We start from the raw sequence: 25899 nt of genomic DNA on the forward strand, positions 1-25899 counted from the left end.
AAGACATTCTTTCATAGAACATGACTATTAAAGCACAAATTAAAAAGCCAAAGGTATATATATAAAAATACCCTACTTTCAGATGTGTAGCGCACACATACATTTAGGAAAAAGTCTCAGGAAAGTTGTAACACTTACTATCTGCTCTTACATTGACCTCTGCTTCAAGTCTTTCATTTCCTGCTTTGTGCAGCATCAGACACACCAGCATAACCCTCCACGATCACTTTCCTATTTTTGTTGCAGGCATCTAATTGCTCTTCTGGGTGCATTTGTGGGACTCTTGGTTTTAGATTCAGTTTAGATGTAAGTTGTTCTGGGAAATCCACAGGGAAGGAACTGGCATTTTTGTTTGTACGCGTAACAAATACTCAGCAACAGTGAGATTTCTGGTGAAGGCTGCATCTACCGCATCTATGGCAAGGGAAAATCTTCCCCTTCATCCCCACAGAATCAGAGCCAAAAGGGGAGAGGAAAATAAAGGCCAAATTCCTGTGAAGTTTCTACTGTTCACAGGCAGCATCAGGATGCCAAAGGTCTGCAAGAGGACTGGGCACTATGGGTGTATGTGCACGCACATGCTTCGTGCACACCCCAAAGCAGTGTTTTCAAATCCTCATAGTGTGAGTTGAGCCTCTTGAGCCACCCTTCAGGGTAGGGTGCCTGGGTCTGCTCCATGTCCTCTTCTGACTGCCAATATTACCAACCAGAACTGCTTGGTTTTCTATCCCAAGTTACTATCCTTGACAGACGTACAGGTAACTGGGGTGAGTAGGTGAAACGCAAAGAAAATAACACTAATCTTTCCTCGAGTTCTTACATGAAAGGTGATCCAGATGCATACAACGAATGATTATTTTCATGTTTTCCTTCCATGCTGTGATTTAGCTCAACATCTACAAAAGGAGTTCTGTATGCTTGGTGAATAGGCACCATGAATATGCTGCTTTATATGCTTGCTTTCACATCCTCTGCATGCTTGAAAAAACAAAGTCAGTGAAAGAAAGGTCACCCCTTATTTTCCCTTCTTGGTAGAAAATGACATTCCATTTCCAAGAGATCCTTTCTCTCACTCAGAGTTTTTTTTTTTAATTCAATAGGGTCCCATCACCTTATGTCAACACTCACAGCTTCTTGATGGCACCAGAATGAAAAGTAAGGACTGACCACTGACAAATCCTGCAAGGGCTCAGCTGTCTGTTACCAGCAATGGCAGAGGAAAGCATGAACTGGGCTCAGATCTGGGCCAGGTGCACTTCTGGTTTGAACAGCTCAGAGTTTGGGACTGTGGTCTAATCTACTCAAGAATTAGCTAAGGATCTGTATAGTACAGTCAAAATCCCTAACAGAACCCAGATTAGAACTGAATTTCCCTGAATCATCTTCACAGAAAAAAACAACAGCTAATTAGTTCAGGAAAAAGAATGTCATTCTAAAACTCTACTTCATTTATAGAAGAAAAATAAACAAAGCAAGCAGAAAAGTAATAACAAAGACAACTACACGGCTCACCTTATCCTAGTATGCCCAGCTCTGAAGCCTACCAACAATGCCCCTATAAGCAAACATCAATAGTGGGCAACACAATACATCCTTACAATACTAGCTCACAATGCCAAGGTCTATGGGATTGATGTGACTGGGGCAGGGGTTAAAGACTTTCTGAGAGTAGAAAGACATCTCTAGAGAGGGGAGGTGATGCTTGATGTGAAGGAAAAACTGCTAAAAATATACGTTGTGCAGATTAGCCGTAATTGTCACAGTCACAACTTTGAGTTCTCATGTTAGACAAATTAGTTTGGCTGTCAGCAGCTTCATCAGCCCAAAGAAGCCATTTGGAAGGACCAATGACTACTCTCCAAAGCTGGCTGTGCCTGCCTCATATTGCAGGGCCCCACAGGGGTTATTCAGTGATGCTGATAACTCCAGTGGGAGCACCAATCCCGCTAAGTAGTTCACTGTTTAATTGAACTGACCTTTCCTGATGGTGCCCCATGTATTAAAAGCTGCTTCACTCCCAAGTGAAAATGGTTCAATAATTGTAATATTTTACTCAGTGGACAGTTGTTTAAGAGCAGAAAATAATCAGCTCCGTTGGTAGGCTCTCCTCTGGAGGAGTCCAGCACCAAATCAACAGAAGGTGCTGCACGAGTGAGTTCTATCATCAATAATAAACACACCCCAAAGTCAGGTTAGATTATGAGCTCTTTGAGGATATTTAGAGCTAACATTTTCAGTATTTTTTTGAATGCAGAGACCATTTGTCTTCAGATATTGAATGGCCTTGGGATGCAGAGGTTTCAAGTGAGAGGCATGTTTGTCAGGGGCCCTTTCTCCCTGTTTTCTTCTAGTTGTCTGACCAGATTTATCTCTACTGCCTTCTGCGTTGGCCTTCATGGTTGTACAGCATCTGGGAGAGCTCTCTGGGGCTGGGAGCCAAGGTTACACAAAAGCACCACATCCCTGTAGACTGTTAAACACCTGATAAAAGATGATGCTTTGTTATCAATTCACGGCTATCAGGTAGTCACTAGCCTGATGTGCACTGGGCTCTGCTGCACCTTCCCCTTCCCAATGCTTTAATTTTCAATGCTTTTTATACACAGTTGACATTCTGAGGGTCTCCCAGGTCTGCCCATGGGCTAAAGTGCAACATCACTTTGTCATATTTTCCAGCTCAGAAGCTGCAATTTCCTTTTCTCAGTCCAGCCAACCCTTTTCTCATAGTCTTAGTGTCCCTGCATTGCAGACATTCAAAGAATGTCCTGTTCAGTAAAGTAATTCTTTTCTTGTCCCTTATTCACAAGGACATTTAAGTTATTTTCTTCCATGCTAGGCCTACACAGGACAGGACAACACTTATATTTCCTCTCCCACAGCGGACTGTTTTGACTACTTGAGTCTGGTTGAATCTCTAGGAATGTGGGATGTGTGTGAGCTCAGCCTCCTGGTGCCAGCATGCCGAGATAAGGCAGCTGGGCTATTGCCTGCTGCAGGTCTGTGAGACAACAGAGTTCCCAAGGTGGCAATGCTGATGGGCGGAGGTACCAGGAGGGTACCTGAGAGACTCAGGGGCACCTATGTGGGCTGTCATGAAGTGGAGGTGTGAACAGGAGTGGTCCCTCTCCAGGTGAGGCAGTACCAGCCAATGTTGTGCCAGCTTCCAATGGGGCACTAGGCATGCTGGCAGTGTCTGGTTTATCTCTGCTTCTTAGCTATCTGTTCAGGCAGTCAGAAACAGCTAGCTTGGCCTTTGCAGAGCCACCAGAGCCCACCGTGATGCACAAGAAGGTGACCAGGGTTCCCCATCACTATTGTGGCAGACTCTTTCTCTGAGATGATCATAGCTGGGCCTGAAAGCCTACCTCTGCCTTGTATTTCTGTTTCAGAGAACCAAAAGAGATGAGTTGAGGACAGCAGTCAACATAAAAATACTCTGAAATAAAATTAACCCAAGGAGCTAAAATTGCAGTCTAACTGCAAGAGCTCTGGCCTGATTTCATCAACTCCCCTTTGAACGGCAATTACATTGTAAACTGATCGGTTCAAACCTAAATCCTCAGTGTCTTCTTCTGATTAAATTCTCATTGCCTAAACATCCATCTTAGTCTCTCTTCTTCTACTTATCAATTGAATTAATTCCTCCATTATTCACCTATCTTCTTTAGCCAGCATTTTACCATCATCTTTTTTTTTTTTTTTTTCAGGCAATGTAAATTTGCAGAAGTTCTAGTTCACTACAACTGCAAAGCAAAATAAAATACATTTTAGCTAGAATGTCTTTATACTGCACTGTTTCTCAGATTTAAAAAGAACATTTATGTTGTTTGATATTCACAGGGGATTGCCTTAAGACTCTGCGCACATTCCTTCTACGCGGGCCCTAAGGAGCAGGATTGCATTCAGGAAAATACAGTATTTGATGCTGGTTTGAAAAATTCATTGCCTAACCTTGTATAAGTGGTCCTCAACATCTCCCCTGAGATGAAAATATTTTGTTAGCAGAGTATTTTGAAGAACTGCCCTTGAACACCAATTTAAAGAAAATACAAGAACAAGGATTCTTTTCATTTGTTGTTGATTTTACTACATGCTCTTGATAAAAATGATTTTAAGGAGAATATCTGTTAATTGTGTCCCTGTTAATATTTGCCAAAAGATTCATTCTTCCTTTTTAAGCCTTTATAAAATGACATTTTCACTTTTTCAGAAGGTTATGCTGTTTTATCCTAGCTCGTAGTGGTTTTTCACAGATTATCTATTTTCCTAAAGGCATTTTCTGTATATAGTTTATCAGTAAAATTTCCCTGATAAATACGAGGCCCATAGGAGGGAAGGATTAAGCTCACTGCATTGCTTACTTTCCTAACGTTATCCTAAGGCACTGTCTGCAAGACAAGTTTCTAGTTGTGTTTGAGGAGATGCTGCGTTTGGGGTTTGGTTGGGAAGATATAATTAGCTATAAATGAATAAATGAGAGAGCAAGTGTATTAATAAGAATTTTTATATGATATCAGCCATTCTGAAGATGTGACAGACTGTTGACAGGGGGTACAGAGAGCCCAACTGAACTTTATGGCACTCTTTCATCTTTGCTTTCTCTGAAACTTGGCTACAGCTCGCTGCGCCTTGCAGACTTGTAAATTTCAGAACATTTGTTCCCAGAGGAGCATTAGCCTGTAATAGCTGATAGATTCAAAGAAAATATCATTTGCCCAGCTTGAATAGATACCCTCAAAGTCACTTCCAACCGTGCCTCTCTCCTTTTTCTTACAAGTGAGCAGTGACAATGTGATAGTGGAATATCATGGTAAAACTGAGAGTTTTATTAGCAGTAGTTCCATAAAATCAAAAACAAACCTGTGCGTCTTCATATGTGTATCTCCCTGGGTCTTTGACATTTTGGCTTGTTTTCTCGTAGCTGTGGGAATCCAGGTTGATAGCACTCTGGGCCCCAGGAGCTAGAAACTCTTGCCAGATTTCCTCCACTCTGGTGGTCACGTCCTGTAGAGGTTGTTTTTTGAGATCTTGGACAGCCAACCAAAATCTATAGTGGGCAAAAATAAAAATGGGAGAGACTCTGTAAGATAAGAGGAGATAAGATTTTATCTTTAGATACAATTTTGATGATAAGCCTGGGCAGAGTCCCAAATGGCAGCTGAATTTGCAGAAGGCTCTCCATTTAGCTTGACTTTGGGGGAAGGTGTGATATACTTTACACCAAACCATTACAATGTGGTTAGGATCAGAAAAGTGACTTTAAGAGGCGAAACATCATTATTCAAACCATCTCTGCAGAAGTGTGACATTAGGCAAGCAAGCAGGAAACCTCAAGAGCCCATGCAGCTGGAGGAGGAACACAAACTGCTTTCCACCACCCTGCTGCAATCTGTTGGTAATTTCTGCCTGCAGGATCTGTTGTCTGTAGAGGATGCAAAATGCAGAACAACAAACTTAATATTCATATCATTTCCAGGGTGAAGTTGTGGCACTGGCATTTAGAAGAGTCTTTTCTTCTTTTCTTTTTATTTTTGAGACTTGTAAACTGACCATTATTCAGATGGATGCCATGAGAAGGGATGAATACAGAACCCAGTTATGCCCATGCCATTGTGCTCTGCAGGGAGAGCCAAGGTCACTGCTTGTTTAGGGCAGCTGAAAGAGCTTGCACAATACTGAAAATCATGTGTCCCTCACTTTTAATTATGGAAGACTACCAAATAAATGAATTGAACTTTATCTGAAAGCCTCATTTCCCATCTCAAATTATTCATTGATGCCCTGCCTGCTAGCACTAAAGCAAATGCTCCCTCATGTTGGGAGGAAGATGAGGCAACCTATTCTAAGCAAAACCCTGAGGGCAGCAAGGGAGGTTGGAGGAGCCAGCAGTCCCTGTGACTCCTGTGCTACTTTGGTCCCTGGGCTAGCTGCCAGCAGGGTTTCCTGGTGCTGTTGCAGAAACAAGGGGGGGATCATCATCAAAGGAGGCTGCCAATCCATTTAGCTTTGTCCCGTACTTGCAGTAGAGGAAAAGGGCCTGTTTGGGAAAAAATAATTGAAAATTTTTAATTGCAGACATGATGGTAACTTGCAAATGCATGAAGAAGAAAGATGCTAATCAACCCAGAATAGCTGGGACATTTTAAGACGAACACTTGGCTAGACAGAAAATGTTCAGTCCTGAGAACCTGGGAGCTGGGCTGGGAGCAGGCACAGTGTGAAGTGACAGCTTGCCAGCACAGGAGCACCATCCATTCTAATAACCATTTGGCTCAGTCTGAAAACCACCCAACCAAACCAACCTGACACTAACAAGAACAAGCTCTTCCTACTGCAAGCAACTGTGAATTAATGCCCAAGGCAGAATGGCCTCTTCAAGGCAAAGGGGGTTTTTGCCTTGGTGGAAATTTCAAAGCTCTTCATATGAGCTCTTATCTGAAAGTCATGGAACATCAAAGAGGGGTACCCAGCCCCACAGCCATGACTCCCAGGCAAATTATCTGCTATGAGAACCCATCCTTAATTCAGTGCATAAGTTGGGCTTCCTATGGCATTTCTAGAACACTTACAAGGCAGCAGCAGATATTTCTGCTCAAAAAGGGTGCAGACACACAATGGCTACCTTGAATTTCATAGCTCTTGAGCAAACACTCCCTGAGTCAATTCTACAAGCTGGCCCCAGGCCCACAAACAGCCAGTAGGAGATCCTGCATTCCCTCCTCCTTCCCCTGAGAGCTGACCCATGGCAGTCACCTTGTGTGGGGCAGGAGGGAAATGTCCACCCACGTCCTCCCCAGCAGTGCCCCAAGGAGAGCAGGAGCAGCACAGAACTGCTTGCACTGGGAGGGAGGCAGCCCTGATTGCAGGTTCTCTGCCCTTTACAAAACAGAATGTTAGATCTGGAGAAGGCTGATAATACGGCGTCCTAAACTGGTGTCAGAGACATAAAGCATTCTAGCCTCATCCAGCATGTAATTAACTTTCTGTCACTCGCGGGAGATATCCTGTAATGGTGCTTTATCCCATGCAGACTGCTCATGGCACAGGGAGCTCCTGGAACTCCAGATGCCTGCTCTGCCTCTACAGGGTGCTGCAGGCAGCTTGCAGATGCCCTCAGCAAAAAGGCTGCTGGGGAAGCCCTGGGGCTGCTCCTGAAATATGGTACAACACAAAAATGAATTTCAAAATTGAATCAGACACAAAATACGGATGATTAAAAGGAGAGACTGTCAGCATGAAGACGGTGCTGTAACATCATCCCAGGGCAGAATATGGCACCCCTGGTTGGCAGCAAAGTTCTGGAGTGACTCTTGGTTTGAAACATGACCATGTTCCTCTCTTCTTGCCTCACAGCCCATCTTGCATCTTTCACCAGACAGCCTTGCTCTCATTTCCTTTCAACAAGATAAAACCATCAATTTAACAGCACAGCTGGGAGGGTAAGCGAAGGTACAAAATAAGCACACATCATCACAGATGGGGGTGGGGGGTGTTCGCACTTCTGCATAGCTTTATGGCTGCGGTGAGCATGGGGTGGCTGAGGCCAGCAGAAAGCCGCCCTCAAAGAGACATGCTGGGACTGGTGTCTCAGCAAGGCCATGTGCTAGGGGCAAGCACAGCCCTGCTCCAGTGACTGCTGCAGCATTCCCAGCCACTGCTGAGCAGCAGGAATTGAACAACACACCCACTGCCCTGCTGCCTCCTCTTGTCTGTCCTCCCTCCTCCTTCCCCAGGCTGGGCACCCCACTTCTGAGCAGTGAGGTCCTCTCACTGCCGCCTCTTCTCTTGGACAGGATGTGGCTCTCTGCGGTTAAGCAGCACCCAGTGTGCATCCGGCTGCCTGCCAAGAAGTGAATAAAGCCACGCAGAGCTCAAGAAGCAGCTCTGCTCACAAGTGACAGCTGGAGCGGAGAGATGCGGCCACCAGGCTCAGGTCTGCTGGATGAGTATGTGTGATTCGCAGGCAAAGGCAGAAGAGAATCTCTTCATGCCATGCTGCTTTCCCTCGGTTGTGGAGCGCCCGTGCCGCCTGCTGGCCAGCCGGGATCGATCCTTGCTCCTGGGGCACCAGCGCCAGGACACCCACATAACCAGTACAGTTAACAACTTAGTGTGAATGGTTTTGCTTTGTAGAAGTACTGGCTTAAGTACTTTTTGCTTAATAGGTCTGCTTTCTGTAACGCCCCAAAATTTCATTTCCTGATGAAATTTAAAGGAAAAAAAATCTGGCAACACGTTTCAGCCATTAGGTGCCACGTAAGATAGAAACACTTTCCGCAGATAAAATTATTTTCCAGATCCATTTGCAACACGTGTTCACAATAGCACACAAAACGCCCATGCTGCCATATGCAAGCTCCACAGCACATTCCAATAAAGTGTCATGTGTTAGACCCATAAACAGGTGTGCAGTCTTCTTTCCCATTGGGTAAAATTAGCATTCCCACCTAGCTTTCTCCTTCCAGCTGATGCCCTTTGAAGCTGGAAAAAAAAAAAAAATCAATCTACTGGTTAGATGAACATCTCAGCTATCTTGAGGTATCTCACGAGATTTGCAGGACATGAAAAATGTATACAACTCTCTGTAGGCTCTTTTCTTTTTTTTTTTTGTTTGTTTTTTAATTGAAGCTTTGTCATTGTCTGCTATATTTTGGGTATTTCTAAAATCAAAGGAAGGCAAAACAAATTGTAGATGAAAGACAGCAAAAGAGACAGAAAACAGAAGAGAGCAAGAAAAAGAGTTAAAATAAAAAGAGAGAAAAATACCCATCTGCCTGGCTTTCCTGCTCTCACATAAATAATGGACAGACAGTAAATAAATAAGTTACAGGGCTCAGCCAAGCCCAGGAGACTGGTGGACATGATCCTGCAAGTATATTAGAACACAGAAACACAGCTGGAAGGAGACCTGGGAGGTGATGGAGGCTGGTCTGCTGCTGTCTCAGGCAGAGCCTCTCCCGAGACCCCCTGAGCACTGATTTTTTTTTTTTTTTTTTTTTTTTTTTTTTTTTTTTAGGAAGACATGGAAAAGCCTCACTGCCATCCAGCCTGGGATTTTGGACAGAGGCAGAATTTAGTCCCTTTAATATACTGCTGAATTACAGTCAGAGCACTCTCAGTTGTAAGCTCCTTTCTAGCACCACCAGGAATTTCTAGATTTTCCAGTGATCACTTTCACAGATCTGTCCTTAGGACAGCATGGTGGCCTGCCAGACCACCACCAACATTAACGAAGATTCACCTGATGCTCCCAAGATAGAACATGTCTCTGCTGTGACAATTCCCATGTCTCCAGACCATTACTAGGAGGAGGGGATTTAACAGACACTTTCAAAAGTAATTTCTCTTCCAAGGGTTACATGCTGTACCCTCAGAAAGTTCCTCACAGCTTCCCAGAGTTTGGGTGGGAAGCATCTCACTTAACCATAGCTGCCTACCATGCAGACGCTGTCACTTGGATTCGTCTCAGACTTATAGATATTGGATAATGAGAAAGCTTTATGGTGTAATTTAGTTGATTTTAGATTTGTTTTCACTTAAACCTGAAATGAATCCTTTCCTGGTGATCCACTGACTCCTCTTCAGCTCCTCTTCTCTCACACTAAAGGGAGCCTTGGTACTGGATGGCGCAGAAGAAGCCATGTGCTATCAAGCTGACTGCCTAGGTGAGACAGGTTCCAGCCTTGCTGGTGGGGATTAACTTAAATCCTGCTTGCATGTTTAAGCATCCAGCAGTTGATTTCCTTTCTACCATATATATACTTAATAAGGATTCAGGAGCTTTCTCTGCCACACCTGAACCTTAGGGAGCCACCTTTTGCTTCTCAGCATTTAACAATCCATCCTGTCCCAGCTTTCTTTATGAATACTTCTACCTTTATGTCCTGTTAGTTATTATTTACAGCCCCAAGCAGGTCTACTAATACTGATCCAGTATTAGGTCACAATGATGCCACATTAGCCAGTACCATGATAATGACACCATAAGAAGGAAAGTAATGATACAATATTAACTAATGATGATACCAGAGTCTTCCTGAAAGGATTTAACCTTTCTATCACAGCCACTAATTTACAACTTCCCATGGCTACAGGCTTTCTCATAACCAACAAGAATGCATATCCGCAGGAGGAGCACCTCTGATTGACTGAGAAAGGTAAATGCTTGCTTTGTAATAATGAAAATTTCTCGATCTGTTTGAATAGGATGCACCTGGGGGACACCCACTAGTGGTAAAACCTGCTAGATTTCATTAGTGCAACCCCAAATATATTTCAGAAAACCCATTTGAGGAGTATTTTAATATAGTATATTAATTTTGCACTTCATTACTACAATTTAATTGCAAATGAGCACCAATATACATAAGTGCAGTCATTAAGCTCACCCAAGTTCAGTACCTGTTCAGCAATATACCTGTTCAACAATACAGTATCAAGTTCATTTATGTAATTTACCAACACTTCCCCATTTATCTTAAAAATGACTTCCAAGTTCTTAAAAATCACTAACATAAAAGCGCATTGATTTTTCACTGTTTTGCTACTGCCATGCTTCTTGTATTTCTCCCTGGGCAAGCAAATACGATAAATATGACAGTCAGTTCCAATGTCATTTAAAGTCATTTTCTGGGAAATTTCACTTTCAGATCTCACATGCTAGCACACTGCAATAAAGTGGCAATTGTTCATATGCTTTACTAATGCATTGAAGTGAAGGAAGTTTAACAAAACATAAATTTCAGGACTGTGCAATTAAGTTCTGAACTGGCATAAACTGAGAGCAGCACCAAAGCTTGTCATAGCCAGCAAAGGCACAAAACCAGACCAACTGCACGTTCAGCTTGTGGCAGATTTCTTCATGCAAGTATGAGCATGGTATGAGTTTGACAGTAAAACTGGGAGCACTTTGTCTGCATCTGCCAGATACCTTTATGGCCTATTGGAAGAGGACAGTTTCTGTGCTCATCTGTGTGTTGATAGCAATGAAGAGAGCACAGGAGTGCACACTGACACCCTACCACCAATTCAGGCTTTGACTTTGGCATCAGCCAGTGGCTGCAGCTTGCCCTGGTGCCACCACCACTGAGTGCTGGCCCACCAGAATTGGCAGCTTATTCCTGCTGCCTTTTCCTGCTGTAGTTGAAGCAGCAGAATTGTGCCACAGAATCTACATCAGTATCTACATCATGTTTCATACTACAAGTTTCAACTTCTTCACAGTGCCAGAATACCTAGAACACCCACAGAAGAGAACTCTAATACAGTGAGAGTCAAGCTCTCAAATAGTTAAGAGACACCGGAATTCAAAGTACCAAATGCAAACCTGTTTTGCTTAGTGAAAGCAACAGCTTTTGGCCACATGAACACCACCCCATATTTTCTCCACATGACCCCTGCCACAAACACATGCACAAATTCTGTGTATTATTAGGGAGCTTACAAGCCATGTCTCATCACAAAATTTCAACTTTGCAAGCCTATGCTTGACAACACTGACTCTGCTAAACACTGCTCCTGGGATTACTTATATCATTCTAGTGCAGGTATTTGTAGCAGTGCTACAGGCCAGACCTTGCCATTCTCAGTTTTACTCAAATTGATGTTTCAGAAGTTCAGCACAGATCAAGCACTGCATTTCACCTATGCAAGAGAGTATGATTAGCCCCGTTTATTTAGTTCAAGTGAAAAATGGCTTCACCTGAGGTTTTCTGAGCTGAATTCTGATTCCAGGAAACGAAGGAACTGGTCTCGTCCTACTGGGTCCTTCAGCACCTCATCCATGGAGAAGCCCCATCTTTTCACACGCTGCTGACTAGGTTCTTTGCTGTTTGGAGAGAGAGGGGAAAAACAGATGGAATGTGCATTTCTGCCTGCTGTCCCAGCAGCTGCTGCTGTTCCTGTTAAGCAGCAAAGGGAAAAAGATTATCAGACAAGGAGATGGTGGCTGTTTCCTTAAGAATTTCCAGCGATACAAGATAGCAAACAACACACAAGAAGGAGCTATAAAGACCAGGGTCATAGTTAATGCAACTGTGCTATTTGGGTGCTGCTTATATGTCAAAATGAGAGAGAAACTGAATTATATTATTTTCAGGGAGACTTCTTGTACACTTTGCATAAAGAACCATTTATTTCATGTCAAGGCAGAAAGAAATGTGCCACCAATGTTCTCTGGGCCATCGGCAAGCTCCAGAGCATTACTCTGTGTCCCACACAGTGCTGGCTGCTAACCTGGAACTGCCTTCAGACTGAGAAGCAGAGAGGACAAGATTTTTAAGAAATGATTACTGCTTTGTGGTCTTGTATTTTTCATTGCCTCTGACTTTTGGGTACCTAAGTTTTGCAAGATGTAAAAGCAACCACCTCTTCCTCTCCATGATAGTCATACTCTCAGCTGGGACACTGAGATGTGGAGGCATCCAAATTCACTCACAACCTTTCTGCTACATTATTTCTTAATACAACCCTGCTTACATAAGCTGTTGTTTGAATTGCCAGACATGTTGCAGAGATGCCTATGGGGAGAGGCACTGCCTAGGAATCACGAGGATCCCACAAAACAGCCTACATCAGAGAGTAATCTGGGCACACAAAGTGTTTGAGAGCTTCTGGTGTGATGGCGTCATACTATGAGACAACCATTAAAACAAGTTAAGCTGCTCACATTTGTGACAGTAGAGCCATTGTAAACAGTACGTATCTATTAAACTGTATGTCTTGTCATATCCACAGTGATTCCTAATCCTGGAGCCTTAGGGGACGGTGGCGATCTGTGCTGAAGACAAATAAGCCACAGGGGTAAATAAAATGCCCACTTTGATTTCCTCTTGCTATGGAGACTAAGCAACACTGATGGCATGTCCTCACTTGAGGCGCAGAGCACTGGGGCTGGCTCCGCCTCTGCTGAGAGAGCCACCCTGGACATGGGGACATGAGAGCTGTGCTGGTGCAGAGCTATGCACCAACCGAGTTCAGGGAATTTCCTGATGATTCTGGAGATCAGAAGCTCTGTTTGCTTGCTGCTGCACAGACTGAAAAGGCCAAAGTGCTGTCTAAAATAGAAGCCTTTCCGAGGCATTTCCCCAGTGCCACGGAGGATGAGCTGCACAGCGCTGACCCCTGCTCAGAAGCTGGCTTTGCCATTAGAAGAGAAAGGGGCTTAGTTTCCCTGAACAGCGGCTCTGCTTTCCTGACACAAGAAACAGCCTTGCAGGCAGCACAAGGGCTACCAGAGCTCTTGGGAATCATTTAATTATTCATGCAAGTTGCAACTAGATGCAGACACAAGGAGGTCTCTTGCTATAGAGAATAAAATGAAAATACAAAGATGTTTGTTCTTTCATCTCACAACAATACGGCAGGAGAATCACCTTCCGTAACTCTGAAATCATAACAAAAACAAAGCTTTTACTCTAATTCTTAATAAGGCCATGACATCAGGTTGATTATATTCCTTGGGGACACAGAAATATTTTCAGGGGTTTCCAGCCACCTCAACAGACCCAGAAGAAATGATGCCTGGATTACATTGTGGGTGGAGCTCCTCCAGAGAAGTATTTTGCAGGGGTTGCATCTGTAACCCTGCTAGGGAGGATGGAGAAATTGAGAGAAACTGACTGAAAAAGAAATCCAAAATATTGATTTTATATGAAAAGAGGCAGAGACCAGGGAACTAATTACCAGCTTCTGTGACTTTCAGAGAAGCAGGGGACAACACCTTTCACATCCCACATCACATATGTTTTACACAGAGAAATAACTTGCCCTTTTCCTGGAATATTGATTCATGGTGAACTGGCTCTCCTAAGCCAGCAGCATCTCAAAATTTACATGATGATTTAAGAACAGATAGTATTAGATTTGCCATTCTTTTTCTCAAAGATTTGCTAAAATGAACTCCCAGTTCTGTTTGGCACTGAACAACAACAGCAGATCAGCTTCAGGAAAAGCTGCACAGCATTTGCAGCCATCTGCCAAGGGATGCCCTGAGTGAGCAATGAAGGTAGCATGGTGAGCGACAGCATCTTGCTGCTACTCAGCGTGTCCTGTATGGCAGTGGCATCTTGCACAGGATTCCGCAATTTGGGGAGGACCTGAGAGCAGGCTCTCAAGGGTCAAAGGAAGTGTGCTGGAACAAGGATCTTGTAGAAGTATCTTGTATCTGTGGGCTCTAAGAACCAAGCCCAGGCATGCCCTGTACAGGCATAAAATCACCTTAATTTACACAGTAATGCAAATTAAGCACATGGAAGTGAAAGGGCTGTATAATCCACAGAAATAAGAAACTATACCATTCTGTTTAAACTTCAGTTATGCGAGTGTATCTTGTGAAGATTTGGAGATGAAACTTCCTATTCCAATAGCCATGGAAAAAGCATACCAATAAAATTGCAAGACCTAAAACTGCCAAATCTTACCTCATTTCAATGTCCCACAAAGCTGCATCATCACTTATCCAGGGATTAGAAGGCTCAGCAGGAGTGATAAAAGGGTCATATTCCACATACTGCTCTGTGTACGCTATTAAACTGACATATTGAAAAAAGTAAAAAAGAAGAAGATACAGACAAAGCCTGAATACTCAGTCATGTATCAGAGATACAGATTTCCTCTCTTCCCTCCCCCTCTCCCTCCCCCCCCCCACTTTGTTGGAGGACTTTTTTTCCATGTTTGGATCAGAGTGGTTCTTAGTACTCGCACACAACAGTCCCTTTTTCCTGGAAGGGTGCATGCAAGGATTTCTCTGTAACACTCACCAGTTCACTCAAGGTTTCCTCAAGGTTGGTTCTGCGGAGATGCCTACAGACAGCCTGATGTGGCAGCAAATGAATTGATATGGAGGACTTCCCACAGACAGCAAGGTGACTCTGAAGCACATGTCCTCCACATTTGTTGCATGCTGCTGTTCCCCCCTTCCCTTCCCCTTTGTTTTTTTTTTTTGTTGTTTCTGTTTTTGTTTTTGCAAGGGCTTTTGTACTCACTACTTTAAGCATTGTGAGTAACTCATCAAAATACTGTCATGCACTGTAGCTAAGAACACAATTAAGTCTTTGGAGGATCTAAGTACCAGATCTTCAGCATACAGGTAATTTTGTTTTGTCAGTATATCAGCGCAATGACGATGCAATATACTCAGTGTAGTTCATAATCATTAATGTAAAATGAAGTAAACTATACAGGTATTGAATAAGCTCCTGGCTTTTATACTGGTCTGCTTCAAGCCTAGTCAGAAAAAGCATACAGCCTCTAATCCTAAGAGCTGCCTGAAAAGGCCCATGTCTGCTTGCACAGACAACTTGGGCATTCCATTGGGGTTGGGACAAGGCAGCAATTTTATGAAATGTAGGCAGCGTAAAAATCAAAAGAAATTTGTCCCAGTCTATACTCAAAGTACTCCAAGGCACTTTTTCCTTTTTATGTCTCAGTCTGCCAACTAATTAAATAAGTTAATTGAGTCTCACCATACTGAAAACTAATCTATTTTCACTGTGATTGCCCATGCTAAGTGTTACCTCTGGGTCCTCCACACCTTCAAAAGACAGGAGAAGGAAAATACCCTGTGAAACCACGGGTCACAAAAGGCAGAAACTTTCCCTGACCTGCCCTACAATAATTACTTCTTTTTGTTTGTCCTAGCTCTTATCATGAGGCATTAAAATCATACACTTTTGTAACCACAGCAGGTTCCCACTGCCCCTCAGGGCACTCAGGGCTGTCTCATCTCATTTCATTAATTACATTTCATGACTGTTGTGGGTCAAGGGTTGGAGGAGGGAGCAGCGTCCAATTTCAGAGAGCAGCAATCCCGGAGACATCAATGAGAGAGAGGGGTGGTTAAAAAAATAAAACATAAAAAAGCCAACAAAAACCACACAGAGGATAAATCAGGAGGTATCTGCTGTGAAACTTGAATTGCTTGTAACAAAATAATAAGGTGGCATCAGAGGGGGAAAAAATAGATGAAATAAGGGTCGATTTGCTAAACACATGTTGCTGATTCAGTATGATGACAAGAGCTGAATTACGGCCTCATTGTGTAAACAAGGCTACAGGCAGTGGGAATCCTAAGGGAAAGCATTTCTGCCAAAAGGAAAACCTGGACTTTTGGCTTTTCAGGTGATGCTGTGTCATTCTGGCAGAAGAGGTGATGGTTGAGTTGATGGAAGGGGGTAGAGCTTACACTGAGAATCTGTCTATCTCACTATCAGGGGGCCCTGCTGAGCTTTCACAGTAACTTCAGGTGGCTGAGAGGATAACACAGGTTTGTGACACATTTTCATTTAGGGAACCAAGATTACTTTTGATAGGAAGGTGTTCAGGCTTTCCTCAGCCACTTCCATAATGCCACATGTACTGGGATTGCATCAGCACTGCCTGACGTGATCAGGAAAAACAGTAGGTACAATTTATTCACAGTTTCGCTCGAGAGTTGTCAAATCTCCTTGCCAGATCCTAAAACCAACAGTGATCATGTCCCAAGAGAGGAAAAAGGATTTGGAAGTACAAAAACTGTTCCCTGTGTTCCTGCAGCAGCTGAGGGATGCCTCAGTCTTAAAAGCAGAGCCCAACCTGAGAAATGCCTTGCAACTACTAACAGCACCTCCTTACTCGGCACATCTGCTCTTGGAGCACACATCTAGTGTTTCACACGCAGTCTTCAGGCAACACAGGCTTCATTTCAGGCAACAAGTCAACTTAGGCCACACAAACTCATTCTCTCTCACCCACTCCCATCACTGCCGAGCCCCTCCAAGGCCTTCCTTGCTGCCCCTTGTGCCAAGCCCCACCACAGCATGGGGCCCTCCAAGCCATCCACAGTCCCTCCAGACCAAGAAAATTGTTTTTTGTCCCATTCTACTGAAAACTAATAGATTTTTCTTCTGGCATTGACAATGACATATTTATCATGGCAGTATAACTTGAACAACAGGTGTGCTATGTGGACAGGACCCGATGTTCACAGTCAGTGAGCTTTATTGAGACCATCTTATTGAATAAATACCTACCCAGAAAAAACTCAAGCAAAACACATCTGCTTGTCTGTAAATTACCAGCCTGGAAATTATTACTGTCACAGTATATTAAGGTCACCATAAGTAAATTCAGTATAAAATGAGAATTTTTGGTAAAATACAAAATTATCAGAACAGAACCAGAAAGCCCAAAACATAAACGTGAATGTGCTAATTTCAATAGTGTAAAATAGTATGTGAAGGACTTCAGAAAGCCTCTGACTATTTTCTTTTTAAGTGGATAAACTTTAATTTAAATTGATAAACATTATGAGCCACTAGGAACTTTCTGTTGAGCTCTTGCCATTTAATTTGCCTAGTTCAGTGTACACACAGTAATTACAGGAGCAAGTACTGCAAAGCACAAAATTTCATAGGGAAATCTCTTTTTAATTTGTTTAAGTAAAAATTCCTGTTATTTCTCCAGAAAGAGCCATCCCTTGTCATACCACTCGTGTTCAAGACAGTTTTGCTCTGAAAGTGATGTTACAGAAAAGCATGCTGATCCCTACATTTGTCTCAGCAATTCCTCTGAAAATGTGCATAGCTTACAAGAATGTGAGTAAAGGAGCTGTCACTCTCAGGAAGCTAAATTTGAACTTGTTCTTTACTTGTTCATACTTTCCTACATGGACTAAATTTTCTGCAAGTCAAATTTTGCCTTGATTTGCCTCTATGAGGAATCCACCCCTTCGTAACATTGCCTTGAGTAGTCCAGATACAGACCTAGTACTTTCCATAGGGTTTCACATGCATAACTGAGGGCAGAAACTGGCCCCACAACCCTGGCACAAATGAATCCCAGCGTGAATGCAAACATCACATGCAACAAGATGCAAACACAGTGCCCTCCACAGAGATTTGTCAGTCTAGCAGGAGAGGAGCACTCAGAGTTCATCCAGAAAGTAAAAATTGAGCGCTTTTCAACTGAAAGAAGAATGACTTTTCTTTAAGTAACACTAGACTTGTGAAGATATAGGAAACGAATGCCCTGCAATGGTTTTTTCCATTGTGATCACATTTCTTTTGCTTTTACAGTACAACATCCTCCTTTTTCACCCGCTTTTTCTCAGTGGCAGAAGGGCAAGTGTCAAATGTCAGTGGTCAGCAGACAAGCAGCATGTCTGGGCGAGGAGGAAAAAGGATTCACTGCTCAGAAATGGAACAAGCCTTTGTGCATCCCTGCCTACTTGCTATTTCTAGAAATGCTAAATTTGAGATGAAGAAGTAATGGAAAATCAGATACATGGGGACACTCACCTTTCTGCAACTTTGGACATCTTTAAACAATGCCTGTCTATCTGCAGGTTCAGAAAAGTTATCTGAGGAGAGAGATGACAAGGGCATTAACAATCCAGGAGCTCCACAGCATGCATTGATCACATCCCAACACACTATTGATTTCTCATTCCAAACAGCTTGAAAGTAACTCAGAAAGAAATGGGACCCTCCCCCAGGTAATAGAAGCAGCTTACTAGCTGCTTCCATCAGGAGTCTCCATTTCATGTGGCAAAGTCCCAGGGGGAGCATCAGAAGAAATAATTAAAAGTAGGAAAGACATATTTGGGCCTGAGGTTCCTAGACAACTCAGAGTGCAATGTGATCCTCATTTTATAACACACACTTTCATTTCTCTAACCAAGAAAATAAAGATTTCAAAGTACATTTGTACTGTGCTATAAAGTAGTTCTTCGTAGTATTCTGCAGCCCATATTGCCTATGATGGAAAAAGCTCAAGAGATGTAGCGTTCAGGCTTAGTTCAGAAGATCAGTCTAAAACTGGCTGCCTAAGAAACATGTTTAATGCTGTCTTTACTAAAAAGCTGACCCAGCAGTTCCTGCCCATACTTCAGCGAGACTTGTTTCTTGCAGGAAAGCAATTTTGAGGGAGAGCTCCCCATGGAGGGGCAAGATCCCATGATTCAGGCAGCCATTCCTCAGAGCAATTCTGCAAATAACTTTTTCCCCGTTCCCCAAAAGCACCATGCCTGTGTTCTGGGTGTGCCAGCTTCTCTAGCCTTTGTCAGTGCCCATTTTTCAGGCATCCTTCGTGGATGGAAATTAATCTGCCTACTGGCCCACAGAGAAAGTAATCAAAAGGTTAGTGTTGCCCATAACTGCACTGCTCAGTTAATACACATCTTTAAATACTTACTGCTTTACATAAAAGATGTGAGGATCAAGCATAGTTAAAGCAATGGTGGTTTTTACTGATATCTCTACAATGTTAAATGTTCTTTTTTTTTTTTTTTTAAAGCAGAAAACAACTGCCTGACTGTTCCAGATGTACCCAGCTCTCAGGACAGCTGAACTGCTGCATAGACATCTACTTACTTGTTTCCGGAAATCCTCTTTTGTAGTTTTGCGTACGGGTTGGGAGGGCACATGTACAGGGCTTTGGGGCTGAGATTCCTCTGTAACCCCATACACTGACTGCAAGGAACCAGCAAACAAACAGAAGAGATGACAGCTTTTTCTCTGTTATGCAATGAGAAGTGCAGTATGCAAAACAGTAAGGTAATAAGCCAACAATTTCCTACTGTTTTTTTCCCACACAGGTAAACAATCATTCAGCCGGGAGCAAAACTGACAGATCTGACTGTGCTGCAGATGCCTGCATTTGGGATGTCTGCAGGCACGCCAGCGGTGTGCTCAGGGCTTCCTGCACAGCTTGCTTTCCAGCAAAACACTCTTACCTGAGAGCTTCCCCTGTTGCATATGAGGTGTCCACTCTGTGCAGCTGCAGTCTATAGGGCTGTTTCACAGTAAATAGGAAAGAGCTTATCTTAAATACTAATAAATGCAGCTGATCATTTGTAGGAGCTCTGAGGGCTGTGCCTGTTGTATTTGCAAGAGGAATGCTACAAATGATTGTTGTGGCAAAGTAAGTGCAGAAAAAATGTACTAGAATCCAACCCTTTTCTTCCATTTTCTTCCACTCAGTTGAATTTCATGTCATAAAACTACATATCAAAGAAAGAGCTTAACCAGGTGTCAGTTGCTCAAGTTCATGTGAACCTAAAGATTGACTTGTAGCCTTCTGTTTTCAGGACAGAGACTTGCACTGAAAGTAATATCAACTACCCTGTCATTTAGTATTTTTGCTTTTCACTTTACGTTCAAAAGAGACAGGTGAACATCTCTGCTGTAATTTAACTACCAATGGAAGTTAGGAGTCTAGTGTCACCTCTAAAACTAATAAAAACACGTAAGAGTAAGAACTTGCTTCAAGTCAAGAGAATCCAAGCTGCTAATGATTAAGCCTTTGAGATTATTAAGGCAGATAAAGCACTCTGAAAAACCTGCGTCCAAATATCTTCTGAAAAGTGTGACCCAAGTATTTTTGCCAACTGATTTTATTTTTATGGGAATGTAGAGTCAGTAGACATCTGCTGCTAAAACTGCAATAGTAAATTCACCAATTAAAACAGAACTGACATTTGCCAAATCCGTCTCTTGATTTCTATTGGGAAAGTCTGATATACTCTAGGTGTCAAGAATGACTGACGTTAAAAAAAATGAAACAAATCCAGAAACTCACACTGACCTTTTTCACCTTCTGTGGGTTTTTCATACGACGACACTTTCTAATGTCCATTTCTGTGGTGTTCACACAGCCCGGCTGAAAAGAGACAGTTCAAGGAGGTGGGTATCACATCAGTGTCTTCTGCTTACAGTCTGCATGCTTCCTTACCTAGCTAAAATAGAGTTTAGATCTTGTCCAAAATTCTTTCCTTATGTTTGCACCTATAGATTATGCTTTCTAAACAAGAGAATGCATGTACCCAAAGTTGGCATCTCAGCATCAAAATCCATTTACTCCTAACCAGCACCAAGCAGAAATGCCTCAGCTAAGAGGAGAGCTTTTTCTAGGAAGTCTGTAACAAACTGGCTCAGCTGCTTTTCTTCCACCCGCACAAAAAAAGATCTTCAACACTTTACATTTGTAATATATTTCTGAGACAACAGTTCCAAGCATGCGCAGACCAATAATGTCTGAGATAATCTCGTAGAAGCCTGTTCTGAATTGTGAGGAAAATCCACGCAGTGGCTTTAAAGACAATATCACTGTGCAATTCACAGCACAGTGTTAAGTGAATTAAAACTGATCATTTAAAAAGGGCTTTACCACTGGCCTGTGCACGTCCCAGAATGCTCTTTCCTGGCTGTCCAAAATTTTCCTTTCTGTTTTGTCCTTTTTCCTGTCAATTCTGAAAAACAAAGCATAAACACACAAGTCACCACACAACTATTTCTTCCTTGTTACATTTTCTTGCTGGAGTTTTAACTCAGTGACAAAAATGTTCAGAAATCTCTCTCTCTATATATTTTTTGGTATAGAAATGTTACACTCTGACTTCCAAAGCCACATGTCATGAGTAAAACATCATAGATGTTTACTGCAATGTGTGTGAAGAGGAATTTTCCTATTAAGATGGAAAATTTGTTTTAACATCTGTTTGTTTGTTTGGTTTCCACCTAGTGAGAAAAGCTTCCTTTCCTGATGCTTTCTTCCTAGACCAGGAACTCACATTTAGCTTTGGCTCTGTCAGCATCATCTGGCCTGTATCTCTGGGCATCTCTCTCCTGCAGGCTGAAGGGCCACCTCAGAAGGTCCTGCTGCACCCAGAGACCTCACCGCGATGACCACAGACTCCTATGAGGCAGCTGCCCAAGGCCCCATGAGCAGTGACAGCACAGGCAACACTTGTGGTCGCTGTCCCTGGAGATTCCAACAGAGCAGCTCCATCTGCCCTGGTGCTGGCAGTGTGGGGTGACAGTGTGAGTGACAGCGCCCGGCTCACTGACAGCGCTGTGCAAGCCAACACTCATCTGGAGATATGTGATGGGGTTGGCATAGGTGTAAGTCACTAATTGCAGCCATAATATAGCCAGTAAATGGATTCACTCAAAGCATACACATCAAAGCCACTGGAGGTTGTTCAAAGCAGCTATAGCTGTACCTCTCAGCAGCATCTAGCAATTCATGTCCAATGCTCAGCTCTATACATGAGCACAGCACTGTCACCATCAGCTTGCAGGACCTGCCTGTATAATGACAGGTGACACCCAAAGAGAAGGAACCACCCTTGCCTCCAGAGCGGGCTTGAGAGGCTGACAGCATCCCCATGCTGACTTCTTGCACTGCTGCCACCTGGGATAATGACAGCAGTGAGAGAAAGTGCAAGCAAGCTACAGCTTCTGACAATCAGGTTCTCACCTCTCCTGTCTTTCTTTGGGAGGGGCAGTGATCCTCAGCTGAGTCTGTGCTAGAAGTGTACCAAGGAAATTGGGGACTGAGGCTGACACATCTGAACACCCCCTCCCTCCCCACAAAATCCTTGAGTCCAAAGCACTTTGGAGCTGGCTGAGATAAGAAACCAGCTCAGCATGAGCAGCCTCCAGACACTGCTTCACTGTACCGAGCTGAGAAGCAAACACAGAACGCAAAACCAGGAGAAATGCTTTTAGATGTTTTGCTTCGTTTTCCGTTTTAGTTAATACACTGCCATGCATTGCACTGTGAATTCTAACCCATCTTTTCTCCATGAAAAGATGAGTATGCAATGCTGACCCTGTAAAAAATCTGAAGTTAAAATTTCTTCCTTAGATGATAATTTATGCTGTAAATGGAATGCAGAATTTTGTTTTGACTGAGATTTTTTTCGTTTTGGCAACAAACCTTTAAGTAACTGAAAGTACAACTGCTAGTGTAACTTCCAATTTTTTCTTCTAAGCAGAACACTGGTATTCTCTTCAGAAAAAAATCCCTTAATTGCCTTGTTATTTTGAGGATAATTACCACGTACTTAAATAGTGCATAATTACAATTAATCAAAATTCCAACGAGTTAATCAAAGATAGGGACCAATGCCTCAGCCACACCCTCAAGTAAAAGTGTCCCTTAACTTTTTAGCATCTGATGCTGAAAGTGCAAATTCTTTCTATCAGTACAGCCCATTAGTACCCTATATTCTTATACACCACCTTCATCAGTCTTCCAGTTTTACAGGAGATGATTACATGCACCAAATGGGCACACGGGCTGTTAAGTACACTGGTCTACAAACCCTGGACAATACTCATTTTGCAGCAATAATGACAATATGCTAAAAACATCAAACTGTTTATGGAAAGATGTGAACAAAAACGAAAATTTCAACTGTGAGTAGAAGACAGAAAAAAACCAAAACAGTATATAGTTGGAGTAAGTTTTATGTAAGTGGTACCCAATCCTCCACACTGTCAGGAGCATAAACTGGAGTGCAGAAAATAGAGGTACAACTGAGTTGACTGGGTACTGATATAAATGAGAAAAACAAACACAGTCTGCTGTAAATACCACCTTTATAAGAACTTCTAAATAACAGTATTTTAAAAATACTTTACAAGCATAGAGTAATATAGACCAATGACAAAATTTTGTTCTTTCCATTACATGTGAAATAAAAATATTATACAACAGTAGAAGCAGAATGTGCAAGTGAATCGCCCAATCTCGCATGGAAAATTCAGGCTCAGGAGCTCCTGATGGGCATTTCTACACAGAGACATTTAAACACGTCTTTCAGATTCTGGCACAAACCTTAGCAACTGGCTCTCTATTGTTTCCAGTCTGCTGATGATTTAGCAGTTCCTTCTGAGCTTAGCTGCAGTGAAGACTTTAAGAAACTCTAAGAGTCCCCCTCCCTGTGCAGCCCTAGATACTGGGGCAGTTCACTGCTCCAGGATTACTCACTTCACTTGGGCCTCAGCTTGCATGAAGATGAATTCCCACTTCCTTGCAAATGCTCTCTGAAGTCTTGCTAAGTTTTCCTGACAAAAAATGAAAATAGTTAAGAACAATTAATTCTGGTAATTAAACAATTGCTTGAGAGCAGTTAGTACGTTGGGAGTTATTTTTATTTCCCCTTCATTTTTTTTTTTTAAAGCTGGAGAACTCAAGACATGGAAGTCAGTGCTGGTTTCAGGTGATTTATCCCATAGGCAAAGCAAGGTCGTGACACATCTTTTCAGGCTGCAGCCGAGAGGACCCTGTCAGGAGAAGTAATAGAGTGTGATGAAGACAGCCCGAGATCTGTTAGTAAAATGATGATGGTCTTGTTCCCAAAAGATAATACTGAGAAGCTCTGCAAAGCTGACAATTTCCATTTCTGATAGCAGATGGCTGCCACCTGCATGATTCCCTCTCTTTCCTACTTCCCTTTCCTCCCCACACTGGTCCCTTTTGCTAAGGTGTAAAGCCTGAGCATCCCCTGCTCTGTTCAGCCCTGAGAGCACTGCGCAGCTGCACCGCGCTCAAGTCTGGGAACTGCCAGGATGATTCACAAAAGGAAATAGCTTGTTTGTCTGAACAATGAAAATAGCTCACTGAGAGACCAGATCCAGATGCAGCCTTTTTCCTGCATGAAAAATTCTAGTTCAGGTCTATTGCAGAGAGCATCAGGATCTGAACATTTGGAGATGGATGTAACTTTCTCACAGACCAAGGTCAAGCTCACTGACATGGCCAGAATCTGAGGCTCAAAAAGCACCTTGAAGTCACATCCACAACCACTTGAAGGAGGCCTATGAGACCACTAACCTGACCCATTACAGCTGGTTCAACTGTTACAAATTATCTTTGAAAATGAACAATATTAGTTCTACTGTTCTTTTTTTTACATTGACTCCATTTAAGAAAATGCTTAAGTGCATGCATTTTAGTGCTAGAAGTCTCCCTACTTTTTACTTCAAGCTCTTGTATAACACAAGACAAAGCTTGGCTCAGTTACCACCAAGACTACTTAAGAGTTTCAGTATTCTACATGGACGAAAACGGTTAAGCAAATGATTTACAGCTGTGCCAAGCTGTGATGATTTCCTTTGCTGTGAACCACTTGTAATATCTGCAAAAAGAATTTTTTTGTGGCTTTGATTTATTTTTTATTTTAAATTATGTTCAGATGTGCCCTGCCCTCTGGAGTAAATATGATGAAGCCAATTAAATATCACCAATTGAAGCATTCTTTGAATCATGCTTATGTTTGGTCAATTATAAATTAAAGTTAAATCCAATCATGCAAGCTCAATCATACAATGAAGAGCTCTGCTTTACCAGCAGAAATTGGGAGTGGGAAGTTGCCTGTGAATGATGCAAGCAGAACCTCAAATGAAATGTCCCCTGTGATGCTTTGTAGAGATTCTCTTTGGAAACTCCAAGGCAGTGCTGGTGTCTGCAGAGAAATGTCCTCATGCTACATCTCCAAAAGTTGGTACTGAATGGACAGGACTCCTTCCCACTCCCCTAAACCTGTTTCTCTCACGTGTGCTCAATTTACATCTCCAGTGCTGGGTCTGCTTCAGCTCTCATAATGACTAGGAAAAGTCAGTGCCATTTTTATCTGATTGTCTTTAATTAAGAGAGCAAAGTATGAATGAAGAAGCGACCTCTAATCGTGCAACGCAATATTCACAAGAAAAATGAGAGACTGCCAAGATCTAATTATTTGCCATCACTGGTGCGTTGCTACTCTCAGTAGACAACTATGTGCAAAATTACTTAGCCATAACCTCATGGCATGTGTGGGAGTGTGTGCTGCAGAACCGTCTTTTGTTGCTTTATCATAGATATTTAGAGTACTTACAGTTAATTGGTAGGCTGTGACCAATTTTAATGGTTTTAACAATGAAACAAAAAGTATGCAGAAGTGAAAATTCAGTAAAATGTCGTATAAACGAATATGGATTATTATATTCCTTCCTTTATGTCTGTACTTCACAATTAGAACTCCTGGGACAAGGGTGGATTAGACAAGTGGCAATTTTTGTATGCTCTCTGCTGAAAGAACCACATGGTGTATATGCATACCTATGTGTACAAAAGACCCAAAAATATAGTAGA

At 42.6% G+C, this 25899-nt stretch overlaps 1 protein-coding gene across 9 annotated transcripts in view; it reads right to left on the minus strand.

Moving 5' to 3' along the window:
- RGS6 (regulator of G protein signaling 6) overlaps positions 1-25899 on the minus strand; it is a 236549-nt gene that overhangs the window by 31039 nt on the left and 179611 nt on the right. For all 9 annotated transcript variants that reach the window (XM_090141088.1, XM_090141090.1, XM_090141087.1 and 6 more), the window contains 8 exons: positions 23755-23831; positions 21145-21226; positions 20563-20637; positions 19350-19448; positions 18276-18337; positions 14421-14531; positions 11702-11827; positions 4861-5047 (listed from right to left, as the gene is read on the minus strand). In XM_090141088.1, coding sequence (XP_089997214.1) covers positions 4861-5047; positions 11702-11827; positions 14421-14531; positions 18276-18337; positions 19350-19448; positions 20563-20637; positions 21145-21226; positions 23755-23831 — 819 coding nt within the window. The remainder of the gene's footprint in view (positions 1-4860; positions 5048-11701; positions 11828-14420; positions 14532-18275; positions 18338-19349; positions 19449-20562; positions 20638-21144; positions 21227-23754; positions 23832-25899) is intronic.

Source organism: Phasianus colchicus, chromosome 5 (assembly GCF_987193195.1).
Source record: "Phasianus colchicus chromosome 5, bPhaCol1.hap1.1, whole genome shotgun sequence".
Taxonomy (NCBI): Eukaryota; Metazoa; Chordata; class Aves; order Galliformes; family Phasianidae; genus Phasianus; species Phasianus colchicus.